Raw genomic sequence first — 15,857 nt, forward strand, 5'->3', positions numbered from 1 at the left:
AAAAACATATTAACAAGATAGTTAGAGAGACGTATAAACTCTTGACTAACATAAGAGTAGCATTGCATTATATGGATGAGGAGATGATGAAAAAATTGATAGTGGCCATGATTCCCCCCAGGTTAGAATAGGCAGCTGTAGTGTGGTCCCAACACAGAAAGATATAAACAAGATTGAGAGAATACAAAGAACAGCAACCAAGATGGTCCCCAGTCTGGCAGATCTGTCATATGGAGAGAGGCTGGAAAAACAGGATTTGCCTTCCTTAGAGGAAAGGAGAAAGAGGGGAGACATGATTGCAGTGTTCAGGACCATGACAGGAGTAGATAAAATTGACCAAGAAGATCGAATTAAAAGTTAAATTTGACTTAATGAGAAACAGAGACGGGATCCCACGAGCATAACTCATTTCCTGTATATCTCAGTTAGGAATATTAGGTAAATACATAAGTATTTGGAACGACTTAGACAAAGAGGTGGTGCAGGCGAAAAACATTCATTTGTGTAATAGTAGACTAGATAAATGTGGATATGGAGACAGGACAACATGAGCATTGCTTAGTTCCTGTATACTACAAATAGGTAAATACAAATAGGTAAATACACACACATACACACACAAAAATGAGAGAAGAGAAAGATTTGGCAGATTTGTCATACAGAGAGAGGCTGGAAAGGCTGGATTTGCCTTCCTTAGAGGAAAGGAGAAATAGGGGAGACATGATTGCAGTCTTCAGGACCATGATAGGAGTAGATAAAATTGACCGAGAAGATCTGTTTGTATGGGATAAGAGAGCAACAAGAGGACACGGAATGAAATTGAAGAAGTCAAGCTGCTTGAAGGATATCAAGAAATATAGCTTTCCTTATGGAAGTATAGACTTATGGAATAGCCTGGACAAAGAGATCATCCAGTCTAAAAACTTAAATGAGTTTAAAGCTAAATTTGACCTACTGAGAAACAGCGACGGAAACCCATGAGCATAGCACATTTCGTGTATATCACAGTTAAGTATACAGTATTAGGTAAATACATAGATATTTGGAACAGCTTAGACGAAGAGGTGGTGCAGGAGAAAAACATTCATGTGTGTAAAAGTTGACTAGATAAATGTGGATGTGGAGACAGGACAACACGAGCATTGCTCAATTCCTGTATACTACAAATAGGTAAACACACACACACACACACACACACACACACACACCGCTCACTGGTGCAGTGGTAACGTTCTTGCTTGCCAACTGGTGGACGGGAGTTCGCGCCTCGCTCAGGTTGCGAAAAGTTTCACTGACAAAGTGGGTGGTTACTGTCCCCCTTGAGCAAGGGGACGGGTGTGTGCGTGTGTGAAGGTCACAGCCTTGCCCTTGGATCGGACTATATGAGCTCTCAGCTCCCTTTCAGGAGGGTAAAAGCTGACGATCACAACCATCGAGTGAACCTGACCGACCCGGTGAATTACAAAAATGGTGAAAGTAAGGAAAGACTTAGAAACAAGAGTCGAAGAAAAAAGTATTAAAAAGGAAGTGAAAGAAATAATAAAAAACAACCCAAAATTGGTCAAAGATTCAGCAAATATCAGCAAATCTATAGTACTCACTGGTACATATGATGAAGAAGAAAAAACAAAATTTTGAGAGACAAAAAGGAGATGGCAAATATAACATAAAAGGGTAGGGAAATATGAGAGAAATAACTCAAGACCCCAGAAAGTAACCCTCCAGAGTGTGAACACTGTGGTGGAAATACCAAAAATGCAAACAAACTCATGGAAAAAGCGGAATTTAAAAAAGTATTAACCAGGAAGCCATTTACTGCGCTGAGTGGTAACCATATAACCAAATTTTGGCGCCTGGTGGTTTAGTGGGTAATTGTTGCGCTCCAGTCGGATTGAGCCGGTGAAGGTTTATATCCAAGGGATGGTTGGGGTTGATTGCTCATGTAATGCCACTCAGGGATGAGTGAGGCTGGTCACTCTCATCTTAAATGTCGGGACCAACTGCCTAGCCCCGGGCTCTTACGCTTCTCATGGGGTATTGTAGGATTGGATAGATAGCTAAAAAGATGCCTAACTCAGGAGGAATTGGGAATAGTGTGTGTGTGTGTGTGTGTGTGTGTGTGTGTATATATATATATATATATATAAGTAAAAACCCATCGCAGGCTGGGTATTGTATCTCAGGGTAGAATTACCATGTAAAGTGTAGGGATGCATTTTTGAACCTTGGCTTACCCCCTCAACCAAGTCCTAAACCCACCCAAATTAGTCCAAAAACAAGTTTCTAGCTAAATTAAACCCCCAAATAGCTTTAAATCAAGCTAAACTAAGCCCAAAAGCAGTTTATAACTTGCCTAACTCAAAAATAAAATATGAAAATCGTCAAACATAGGTAAGTCTGGAAAACATCAGACTTAGTAGACTGTACCCCAGAATGACAATGCTCACGCCATCTGTGACCAAAACACATTAATCTAATTTTACAAGCAGTCTATAAATCAACCTAAACACAAAATTTGAAGTCCAAAATATCATCAAAATTGATTTAAAAAAAAAAAAAACATTGTTAAACCGGGGTGATGCATGAGGTGTGGCAGAGTGGAATGAGAGACTACAAATGTGTCAGCTCTAGGTATATGTATATCAAGTTCAAGTTTGAGAAGATGAAAGTGGCAGTGATTGTAGCATATGCACCATGTAAGGACAGGAGTGAGAGAGAGAATGATAGGTTTTGGGATGAGCTGGGTGAAGTAGTGGAAGAAATGCTCAGGAGCTATAAAGTGATTGTAATGAGGGATCTGAATGGAAGAGTAGGCACTGGTCCTGAGGATGACATAATGGGTTGTTATGGAGTACCAGGAGGAAATGATAATGGGAAGCGACTAAAGGATATGTGTCAGAAGAGGAGGTTCTGCATTTGTAACCTGTATTTCAAACACAAAGATGTACATAAATATACATGGTATAGAGGGAACGGGGATCACGTTGAAAGAAGCCTGATTGATTACATGCTTGTAGAGAGGTCGACGATGGGAATGGTTGCTGATACGAGGCCCGTGAGAGGACGATGTGGAGGCCTGTTATATCATATGATTGTGGTATGCAAGATAAAGCTGAGAGGAGTGAGGTGCATCAGGAGAGAGAGGAGCAGTCAGGGAGAAAGACTGAAAGTTGAGAAGCTGAGGATCAAAGAAATGGCAGATGATTACAGGACCAAAGTAGAAGAAGAGTTAGATTCAGTGAATTGGAATGAAATGGATCTGGACAGCTTGTGGAATGCATATAGGGATTGCATAGTTAGGAATGCTAAATTGGTGTTTGGTGTGGCAAGAGTAACAACAAAGAAGAAAGGTATGGCATGGTGGGATGAGGAGCTTAAGAGAGCTGTGGAGGAAAAGAGGAAGAAGTGGCTAGTGGTTACAGGACAGGGGTCCAGTTGAAATAAGAAATGAATGTTGAGAGCAAGTAGCACATAAAGAGACTAGTGAAGTGGAAAGAGAAGGAGATAAATGATGATCTAGGGAGAAAAATGGATGTGAACTACTCTGAAAATAGGAAGTTATTCTGGAAAGAGGTGTGGAAATGTAGAAGTGAAAGCGGAAAGAAATGTGATGGTGTGAAGGATGTAGGTGGTAGACTATTAACCCATGGAGATGAAGTAGGGACCAGATGGAAAGAATATTTTGAAAGCCTGATGAATGGGAAGAGAGAGAGAGCAGAGTGGCTGTAAACATGACTGGTTTTGGGGGTGCGCAGAGAAGGGAAGCAGCAGCAGGAGACGTGACACTCGCACAGGTGAAGAAACCTGTGAAGCGGCTGAAAAATGGGAAAGCAGCTGGGGTTGACGAGGTGTATGCAGAGATTCCTAAATGTAGTGGAGAGAGTGGAATGAAGTGTTTGTTGATGATATGTAAGAAGGCATGGATGAGTGAAACTGTGCCTGCAGAGTGGAAAAAGGCTGTGATTGTACCCCTGTACAAAAATAAAGGTGAGCAAAGTGAGTGCAAGAACTATTGTGGCTTAAGTTTATTGAGTGTGGTAGGGAAGGTCTGTCTATCTATCTATTGCCAGAAGCCCAAATCCCCCACGGGGTGGCCACAAACAAATTGCCTTGACGTCGCCCTGTCCCCCACCATTTCACTGCCCCACTCCCAACCCACACCCCCCTCTCTCATATACCTCTCTACTCCATCCCTCTGTCTCGTCCTCGGCCTCCCCCGGATATTACAGGGAAGGTATATTGAAGAATTATTACAGAAAAAGTAAGAGAGATATCATCAGTCCTAGTGAGTGATGACCAGGGTGGCTTTAGGATTGACAGAGGATGTGTGGATCAAATATTTGCAGTAAGACAGATAGCAGAGAAGGCTTGTGAGAAGGAAGACCATAAGGTGTTTATGGCATTCATTGATCTGGGAAAAAGTATATGACAAAGTGGACAGAGAAGGATTGTGGAAAGTTTTGCTTATGCACTGTGTAGATGGTGATCAGCTAGGTGCTGCCAAGAGTTTTTATGATGGTAGTGAAGCATGCGTAGGGGCATAAGTGGATGGTTCATGATTGGTGTGGGCGTGCGACAAGGTTGTGTGATGTCCCCATGGCTGTTCAGTGTATATATGGATGGAGTGGTGAGAGAAATAAAACATGAGTAATGGAGAGAAGGATGGTGTTGATAATAAATGGTGATCATTTCTTTCTGCTTTCACTTCTACATTTCCGCACCTCTTCCCAGAATAACTTCCTATTTTCGGAGTAGTTCGCATTTCTTTTTCTTCCTAAAATCATCATTTATCTTTTTGTTTTCCTCTTCACTACTCTCTTTATGTGCTTCTTGCTCTCAGTATATTCAGTTCTTATTTCAACTGAACCCCCTGTTCTATAACCACTTTAGCCACCTATTCCTCTTTTCCTCCACTGCAATCTTAACCTCCTCATCCCACCATGTCGTACCTTTCTTCTGTGTTGTTACTCATGCCACACCACACACCGCTTTAGCATTCCTTACTAAGCAATCCCTATATGCATTCCATAGGCTGCCCAGATCCATTTCATTCTAATTCACTGATTCTAACTCCTTCTCTACTCTGATCCAGTAATCATTTGCCATTTCTTTGATCCTCAGCGTCTCAACTTTCAGCCATTCTCCCTGACTGCTCCTCTCTCTCCTGATCCACCTCATTCCTCTCAGCTGTATCTTGCATACCACAGTCATATGGTCTGACAGGCCTCCACATCATCCTCTGACGGCCCTCATATCAGCAACCATTTCCATCATCGATATATAGTAATCTCTCCAATATCCAATATAATAGAGCCAAAGGCATGTCTGGGAAGTGGGTTTGTCCGGATACTGGGACCCTGCCTCCTGGACTGGTACTTATGGACCCTAACCCAGCCTAACTTAGAAAACCACCTTCATAACTCCCTACCGGACATGCATAGCACCTATTTAAGACCCCATTCACACAAATAAGGGACAGAAAAAATGACATAAATGAAAAGGAACCAGAGAATGAGGAATTAGAAGTAAGTATGGAAAATATTTAGCAGTGTCCAGGGTACTTACAACAGTAACGTTACAAAGGTTAACCCGCCTCCTCTAAGGCTCTGGCAGTGGTGAAAATGCTCTTGAAGCCTGTACAGTAATCCAGTGTTGTGCTGCACTTACTCCTTTGGATTTTGAGTCACAGTTGTTTAACACTGCACATTCTGTTCTTAATTGCGCCACACCAGTTTCTACCGCCAGTTTCCACTCTGTACTTAATCTTTGCTCTCTGAATTCTAATTGCATAACACTGCACAACACTGTAAATTCCCATTGGTGTAGTGGCAAGATATTGCAGTTTATTCACAGTTTATTCACAAAAACGAGCACGTACAGCATCCATTGCGATGATTGTCTAATCAGGATGGTAGTTAGGTGGTAACTGGGGAGGGGGAAGCAAGGGGCTGAGCGTAAACACAGCTGTTCGGCGCCGTGCGCCAAGTTCAAAGTTTGGTTGAAAAAAATGTTGGATTTTTTTTTTTTGGGGGGGTTCCAAAGGCCCAGGCCCAAAATGTCCGGGTAGTGGGGTGTCCGGTTATTGGGCATCTGGATATTACAGGGATTATATACAGTTGGTGCAACAGAAGTCCGGACTTCATAGGGTCTAGGAAATTTCATTCATTCATTCATTGCCAGACGCCATGTATCCCAAACAGTGTGGCCAAGGGCTTAGAGTTAATTGTTTTACAGGGAGGGGCACTAATCCTCCACCAACCCCACTTGACACGCAGGGAGAACGTTATGCCAACAGCACCTGGTGTTCCCAGGCAATCACCCATGCAAGTACTAACCAGACCCAACGAATATTGTAGGAAAATTCCTTTAGTTGGTGGATTTTTTTTTTCTGGTGGTTTCTAGCAACTTTACAGGCTTACCACCACCTGCTACAAAGTTATGAGCTCAGTGCCTGCCTGACTTTGGATGGAAGAGCATATCAGATTTTCTTGTCCTGCCTAGCCATTGTTAATTTCAAAGCTCTCTTTTTCACACCCTCCTCTGCCTTAGTGAATCATTGGAGATGGGTCCCAAGCCACTAACTGATGTAGAAAAAGCCCGAATTTTAACTGTGAGAGAGGAAAATGTAAAAATTAAGGATATTTGTATTCGAACTGGGAAAGGAAAATCAGCCATCATGGCACTCCTTGCTGCTGCCCACCACCTGCCAAAAAACACAATTCCCCAACATAAAGACAGGCTAGGACTTAAAAAGAAGACATCACAAACTACAGACAGGTTACTGAAGCAAGCTGTGATAAAAGACCCATGTTTAACTGCTAGACAACTGAAAGATATGTACCCTGAATTGCTGAGAGATGTGTCTGAAAGAACCATACAGCATTGACTTCAGAAAGACCTCAGGATCCCCAGCCATACTGCTGCACTGAAGCCTCTCCTGACAGAGAAGATGAGGAAGAAGCGATTTGAATTTGCAAGACAACATCAGCACTGGACTGTACAAGACTGGAGTGAAGTCATGTTCTCAGATGAAAATACATTTCAGGTGCTTAGCTCACATTGAATCAAGGTACACAGGCCAGAGGGGACCAATAGGTATGACAGGCACTACACCATCAAGGCTGTAAAGCACAGTCTCTCAGTGATGGTTTGGGCTTGTTTCAGTGCCAAAATGGGCAGTGGTGGTATATATTTCTTACCGAAAAACTGCACAATGAATGCTCCTCGATACTGTGAGGTTCTGAAGAGGCATATGTTTGTTCACATGGTTATCCATGGGACCTCCATCTTCATGCATGACTCAGCCCCCTGTCACACTGCTCAAAAAATGAAGAAATTGCTCCAGAGTAAAAATATTCGCATTCTTCCATGGCCAGGCAACAGTCCAGACTTAAACCCTATTGAAAATGCGTGGAAGGAGATCAAGGACAAGGTGAAGGCTGCCAAAATGTCGTCAGTGCCTGAACTCCAGGAGCGTGTGTGGTGTCTGGAGATGGATATCAATTACTTCACAAATCTAGTAGTGAGTATGCCAAGGAGAGTGCAAGAGGTGATCAAGGCCAAGGGGGAATGACAAAGTACTAAGATAAGCAATGAAGTACATTTTCCCTTCATAAATAAATGTTTTCTGTGATGATTTGTTGTTGTTTTGGTAGTGCCCTAACTAGGTCCAGACTTCCATTGTGCCGACTGTATATACTGTGTATGTACGTATATATATATATATATATATATATAGCAGCCGTGGCTCAGTGGGTTAGAGCGCTCCGCTCTGACCGTAGGGTCGGAGGATCGAATCCACCCAAGGGTCATTGGTAGACATCAGGAAGGGCATCCGGTCATAAAATGCTACACGCTCCAAACCAAAGTCCTCTACCCAGGAGCAACGCCTTAGCCCTTATCCAAAAAGGGGTACCTGGCGTAAAACTCACTTATATATATATATATATACAGTATATATATATATATATATATATATATATATATATATATATATATATATGTATATATATATATATATATATATATATATATATATATATATATATATATATATATATATATGTATATATATATGTATATATATATGTATATATATATATATATATATATATATATATATATATATATATATATATATATATATATATATATATGTATATATATATATATATACTGTATATATATATATATATATATATATATATATATATATATATATATATATATATATATATATATATATGTGTATATATATATATATATATATATATATATATATATATATATATATATATATATATGTATGTATATATATATATATATATATATATATATATATATATATATATATATATATATGTGTATATATATATATATATATATATATATATATATATATATATATATATATATATATATATATACTGTATATATACAGTGGGCTCGCACAGTGGGCGTCACCGCAGTGCGCAATTTGCCTTGTGCACAAGTGACCAAAAATCATAACCAAAAACCCTTTAATGCGCGAGTTTACCGCACAGAACCCGAGGCAGAGGCAAGGAGTGGCTCAAAAATGCCATTTTCTACTAGTGCGCGACCACCCCTCACAGAGCGCGTCACGTGTCGTCATGTTGATGCGCCAGACAGAGTCAAGTTGAGCAGCCTAGCGTGATGGAAGGCAGGACTGAGCTGTGTATGTCAAACATTAGCAAGATCCTTGCTGCCGTGGATAAGCTCAAGGAAGAGATGAAGGAACAGGAAGTGAGCAACCTAAGAACGGAGGAACTTCTGGTTGGTATCGACAAACTCTTCCGTTTCTACACAGACAGGCACAGGGAAGAAATAAACAGGAGAAGACAGACGCTCATAACAAGCTACACACAGCGGGCTCAAGTTGGTGAAATAGCGGAACCATCGACATCGTCTGCTCCTGTTCCTGTTGAGGATGAAGAGGATGCAATGTCAGAAGTGTCAGCATTGAACTTTGAAGGGTTGATGGCCGAAGTGAGTGACTTTGATGCTCCTGGGGAAGGTGATCAAGAGGAGTCTGCAGAGGGAAGTGTTGGTGCGGTGGGGAGTGCGGTGCTGTAAGTGTTGCCGCGCCTCGGAACCCCTGTTATTTAAGGTCATCAGGCCTGTTGTCTACTGTTGTTAAGGTGACTACCCATATTTTTGTTATTGTAGCTATAGCTTTAGTACAATGTCGGAAACATATGACCTTTATTATGTCTCTAAGGGCCAAAAAATGTCCAGGTATGAGGGGGTACCGCCCATATGTAATTATTCCCATAAGATTATGTATTCCTAGTACGCGAATTCCCAGTGCGCGAGCTCGTGCACCGCCCAATCTCTCGCGCACTGTGTGAGCCCATTGTATATATAAATATCAGTCTTTCCTCATCTTTCTGCCTACTGGTGACTTTACACTCCCTCTTCTGTCTTTCATTCCTTCAGTCTTTCCTCATCTTTCTGCTTGTGGGTGACTGTACACTGAGTGACAAGCCAAATGATTTCCTGTACACCAGGAAACCATTTATTACGCTGGGTGGTAACCATATAACCATATTTTGGCGCCTGGTGGTTTAGTGGGTAATTATTGTGCTCCAATCAGATTGAGCCGGTGAAGGTTTATATCCAAGGGGTGGTTGGGGTCTATTGCTCACGTAATGCCACTCAGGGATGAGTGAGGTTGGTCACTCTCATCTTAAATGTCAGGACCAACTGCCTAGCCCCGGGCGCCTACGCTCCTCATGGGGCAACGTAGGATTGAATGATGGATGGATATATATATACTGTATATATATATATATATATATATGTATAAAATCACTTAGAAAGAGGTGCTAGAAAGCATCCTAACCCAATGAGAATGCAGCACTAGCAAAGTTCTGTCTATCTGTGTATCTGTCTGTCTATTGCCAGACACCTCAATCCCGTAATGGTTGGCCATAAACAGATTGCCTCCATGTCGCCCTGCTCCCTGCCATTTCACTGACCTCCCCCCAGTTCACACCCCATTCCTTCTCTCATGTACTGTACCTCTCAACTCCATCTCTCCATCTCATCCTCGGTCTCCCCCTCCCCCTCTCGCACTCTACCTCACTCACATACACCTTCCTCATTAGCCTCTTCCTTTTCATCCTTTCCACATGGCCAAACCACTTCAGTGTATTTCTTGTAATGCTTTCTATCACATCTGCATCCACACCACAACGCTCCTTCACTTCCTCATTTGTCGGTTTGTCTCTCTACATAACTCCACATGCTTCTCTCAGATAACTTATTTCCACTGCTGTCACTATTGACTTGTGACCTTCCAGCAGGGTTCAAGCTTCTCTTCCATACATTAGAGTTGTTTTCGTTTTCGTTTTCGTTTTTAAAGGCTCCAACATGCTTGCATGTGTCGGCCTTGGTCACCTAATGGCGGCTCTCCACGCTGCACGATCCATTGCAGTCTCCCTGTTCAGTCCCTTAACCCTAAGGTCACACTTAATGACCTCGTCCCATGTCTTTCTCGGTCTACCCCTCATAACCCCACCCCCAATATTAACATTTCTCACCTTCCTCACCCAATTATCATCCCCCATCCTCTCCACATGTCCAAACCACCTCAATCTACCTCTCCTCATCACAACACCAATACACTCCAGTCCCATCCTACCTCTCAACTCTTCCATTGTAAACCCAGCCCCTCCAGACCTTGGACGCAGGGACGCACTGCACATCCACCTAATCATTGTCATTTCTGTACGTCTGAGCCGGCGAATGTCTTCCTCCATCACTGCCCAGGTCTCACTGCCATACAGCATTACGCTCCTAACACACGCTGCATACAAAGACCCCTTAGCACGTAGGGAGAGCCCCCTCAATGTCAGGAGAGGCAAGAGCTCCCTGAACTTCTTCCAACCACTTCTCACCCTAGCCACAGAGCTAGCTCCAGCCCCACCTCCAGCACACAACATGTCTCCTAAATAACAAAACTCTTCCACACACTCAAGAGATTCACCAGCAAGTTCAATCCTTTCACGTCTGACGATCTCCACCTGCTCACCCCGGCACGCCGTACACTTAAAATCAGCATTATCTCACAGTCTACCTCTGATACCACTACATCTCTTATGCACCCATTTATCACACACACCGCACAAGATGGAATTACTTCCCACGCCCTTGTGGCAAACTGCACATGGCCACTCTCCCTTGTCTTTGACAGTACCGCCACCAACCCTAGATATCATCACTTTTGTTTTATCTGCATTTACCCTTAAACCCTTTTGCCCCATACCATCTCTCCACTTCCTAAACCTTTCCTCCGCCTCCCTTTCATTCTCTGCAATCAACACCAAATCATCAGCATACAACAACTCCCACGGGAGTCCGTTTCCTAAAGTCACGTGAAAGGGCTTCAAGTACCATGATAAACAACATGGGACTCAAGACTGACCCCTGATGCACACCAACATTCACGGAAAACTCATCACTCAAATCTCCATTCACTCTCACCTGGGTGTGAGCACCCACATACATGGCCATAACCACCCTAACCAGCCACACCTCCAAGCCAAGCTTTCTCATTGCCCACTTCACCACCTCTCTAGGGACTCTGTCAAAGGCCTTTTCCAAATCAACAAAAACAAAATAAAGATCCCTTCTCCTACCAATATATTTTTCCTGAAGCTGTCGAACAATGAATATGGCATCAGTGGTCCCCCTACCTGGCATAAACCCAAACTGCATCTCATCAATATTCACTCTTTCTCTAATCATACCTTCTAAAACTCTCTCCATTACCTTCATTATCTGATCTAAAAGCTTTATACCTCTATAATTCCCTCTTTCCAGGGCATCACCCTTCCCTTTATACACATTTACAATTACACTCTTTAGCCAATCATCTGGGACAACACACTCATAAATAATCCTATTTATCAGGTCAGTGACTAAACTCACCCCTATATCGCCTGAGGCCTTCAACATTTCGGCAGTTGGTATCATGATATTATAATGCATTGGTTTTTTTTACTTCCATTCTCACTTCCCTATTTCTTATCACAGCTTTCAAAGAATGTTCTATACCGTAGTAATTATGGGTGTCTTTAACCTTAAAATATATGAACCACCATATTGGCTCATAACTAATGAGATATATTCTCCAACAGGATTACTTTGGTGATCCACAAGATGAGCGGATTGGGTGCAGGAAGATCCAGTGTGAAGTAGATGAGGACTGTGGTCAAACAGAACGATGTGACAACTACATATGCAAGAGTAAGCACCCACCCTTGTCTTCTTTCATATTTCCAGTGATATTTGCCTTTGTAATTTTTTTCTTACTGTCATAACTGAAATAAAGTGATGTGTACTTGGTGTGTTTGTCATGGAAAGTTAGATAATTGTGTCATTTTATGTTTCAGCTGCCTGTCGTGTTAATAACCAATGTGGAGAGAATGCTGTATGTGTCTCTGAGGCTCACAAAGCTGTTTGCTTCTGTCGTGAAGGATTCCAGGGTGACCCTCTCATTGGATGTCAGTCCATTGACTACTGTGCCAAACAACCATGCGGGAAAGGTGCTAGCTGCTACAGTGTCCGTGGAAGTTACAAATGCTTATGTCCTCCTGGAACTGTGGGTGATGCTTATGATGAAGGTTGCACTCAGCCTGTTGAGTGCTTTGTTGATACTGATTGTCCTATCACAGCTTTTTGTGGAGAAGAGGAGAATGTTCCTAAGTGCAAAGATGTATGTGAAGGATCGCGCTGTGGACCAAACTCTGAATGTGGGTCTGTCAGCCATCGTGCAGTGTGCACATGCATTGAGGGTTATGAGGGTGATGCTGCTGACTTAGTTACTGGCTGCCGACCAAAGGAGGTACCCTGCTCTTCCAACTCTGACTGTCCTCCCAGTACAGTCTGCGATGGTGGACTATGCAGACGTGAGTTTTATGTTATTATTGCTGCAGATTTCATTATACATTTAGTACACTGAGCTATATCATATGATAAGGAAAACTAGCAGGATATCAGTAATGTAGTTATGTGATACATAGGTCATCAGTTATATAATTACTTTTAACGCATTTCACATGTAACACTGTTCATGATACTGTATATAAAATTGGGACTAACAAGAACACATTAATATTTCAGTTATCTAAGTTTTTGAGGGATAGTGAGTTTGGGGGTTTCAGTTCCATTTTAAGATTTTGAATAAATTAATGATATCTTATGAATGGCTAATGATCCACTGAAAAGTGAGAGAGAATAAGTGTGTCTGATATTTTATTTACTATTTACACAGCACCTTGCCAGAGCGACAGTGAATGTGGACTGACAGAGGCCTGTGAACGAGGGCAGTGCTCTAACCTGTGTGACCTGGAGCAAGCTTGTGGTCTTAACTCCATCTGCAACATGGTTAACCATAAAAAAGTGTGTAGCTGTCCGCCAGGCTTCACTGGTAAACCGGAAATGGAGTGCTATAGGGTCCCAATGGCCTGTCAAGAAAACAAGGACTGCTCAGCTGGTTTGCTGTGCAAAGATGGTGTTTGTACTGCAGGCTGCTCTGGTGACAGTGCTTGTGCCCAGAATGAAAAATGCATCAGTGGCTCATGCATGTGTAAGTATTTTATGTGTACTCTCTCTCTCTCTCTCTCTGTATTTTATTTGGTTGAAGTTATTGAAGTCTGGGTATGTATTCTTTAAATTAATTGCAGTATATCTGAGAACTTGCAGACCAATATAAAACTCTGAGTATGAATATTGAGCGACAGAGCACTGGAAGTCAATGGATACATTCACTGGAACTTTAGTTGAGTAGCTATATGACTCATTATTTTTCACTCTTCCCCTGTACAGTGACTTGCCGCCTAGACAATGACTGTTTCTTGGGACATATATGTTTGAGTAATATATGTGTGATTGGATGCCGGGCCAATGAAGATTGCACAGCCAACCAAGCCTGCCTCAACAACCGTTGCACTGATCCCTGCAGCTCCTCTTCAGTATGTGGTCCCAATGCTGTGTGCTCTGTAGTCAACCATCGCACTCAGTGTGCCTGTCCTAGTGGCTTCATACCTAACCCAACACCAAATGTGGCATGCTCCAGAGAGCCTATCTCTTGTAGTATCAACTCTGATTGTGCCCCAGGCTTTGTGTGTAACTTGGGCACATGCATGCCTATCTGTTCATCTAACTCCAATTGCCTTGACACTGAGCAGTGTGATGGCTCAATATGTCGGCCAACCTGCCGCCGCGATGATGACTGCCGTTCTGGAGAGATCTGTAACCAGTTTATGTGTGCAGTTGGATGCCGCTCAGATGTGGAGTGTTCTTCCAGTCAGGCATGTGTCAGTAACAAGTGTGTCAACCCATGTGATTCTCATACAGCATGTGGTGGCAATGCAGAGTGTTCTGCAATAGATCATAGAGTTCTTTGCTCTTGCCCCAGTAATTTGGTGGGTGACCCATATGTTAACTGCCGCCTGCCACCCACCACATGTACTGATGATTCAGATTGCTCCAAGGATATGACCTGCTTCTCTGGTACCTGCCGTCCTTTGTGTGCTGGGGACCAGGACTGCTTTGACAATGAACGTTGTGTGGGTGGAGTGTGCAAAGAAATTTGTAGTTCAGACACTCAGTGTGGCACTGGCAACATTTGTCAAGATCGTTTGTGTGTAATTGGCTGTCGCTCTGATTCGTCCTGTCCAACGAAACAGTCATGCATCAATCAACAGTGTCATGATCCATGTAAGAGTGCCAGTACCTGTGGTGCATGTGCAGAGTGCCAGGTAGTGAATCATCATCCGCAGTGCAACTGCCCTGTCAATATGGTGGGCAACCCATTCGTCAGATGCATCACACCTATACGTCAGTGCAATGCTAACCGTGATTGTGGATCCAGAGAATCTTGCCGAGATGGTTTCTGCACAAAGTCTTGCAGTTCATCATCTCGGTGTGCTTGTGGAGAGACCTGCGCTGATGGATTCTGCCGCACTCAGTGTACTAAAGATTTGGATTGCACAGACAGAAGAGGGTTCCTTTGTGAAGCCAGTGTGTGTGTAGCTGGCTGCCGAGCCAATTCAGATTGCCCTGTCACTCAGGGATGCATCAACAACAAGTGTGAAGATCCATGTGATGACAACCCATGTGGAGATAACACACATTGTCGTGTCTCTGACCATCGTCCCCTCTGCTTCTGTCTTGATGGATACCATGGTGACCCTAAGGTAGGCTGTGAAGAATATGAATGTCTCAGTGATGAGGATTGTGCCCGGGAGCAAACCTGTGTCAATCGGGAATGTAAGAATCCATGCTTGGAAGGTGTCTGTGGCAGTAATGCTCAATGCCGTGTTGTAAATCGCAACGTGGAGTGCTCATGTCCACCGGGTTACTTTGGAAACCCACAAGTGGAGTGTAATAAAGAAATAAATGAATGTTTAAGCAATCCTTGTGCTAACAATGCTCAGTGTATTAATACAGTTGGCAGCTTCATGTGCACTTGTAATCTTGGCTGTGAGGGAGATGCCTACCAAGGTGGTTGCAACTGTGTCCAAGATCGGGTTGATCCTTGCCAGACAGTTAGGTGTGGTATCAATGCTGAGTGCCGTCAGATCTCCGAGCTGGAAGCTGAATGCTACTGCCCAGAAAACCTCCCCAATGGTGATCCTCTGACAAAGTGTAAGTAGAATTTGTTTGGTTAGACCATTGCACCACCCAGACCATTGATGACATTATTTATGAACCAGCGTAGATAGTTTGTAAAAATTCTAGCAGTTGTTTCTATTCAGTGCACAATGGTTCAAGTTAATTGACATTTTTTGGAGCCAAGAATTATACTGTGGTACAATAATTATACTGAA

General features: G+C 42.7%; 1 protein-coding gene across 1 annotated transcript in view; it reads left to right on the forward strand.

Moving 5' to 3' along the window:
• dpy (fibrillin-like protein dumpy) overlaps positions 1–15,857 on the forward strand; it is a 442,341-nt gene that overhangs the window by 212,002 nt on the left and 214,482 nt on the right. The window contains 4 exon segments of the mRNA XM_080267992.1: positions 12,162–12,270; positions 12,417–12,932; positions 13,298–13,612; positions 13,852–15,675. Coding sequence (XP_080124118.1) covers positions 12,162–12,270; positions 12,417–12,932; positions 13,298–13,612; positions 13,852–15,675 — 2,764 coding nt within the window.

The sequence above is a fragment of the Coenobita brevimanus genome, chromosome 26 (genome assembly GCF_032717465.1).
Source record: "Coenobita brevimanus isolate Jiangsu-jjx chromosome 26, ASM3271746v2, whole genome shotgun sequence".
NCBI lineage: Eukaryota > Metazoa > Arthropoda > Malacostraca > Decapoda > Coenobitidae > Coenobita > Coenobita brevimanus.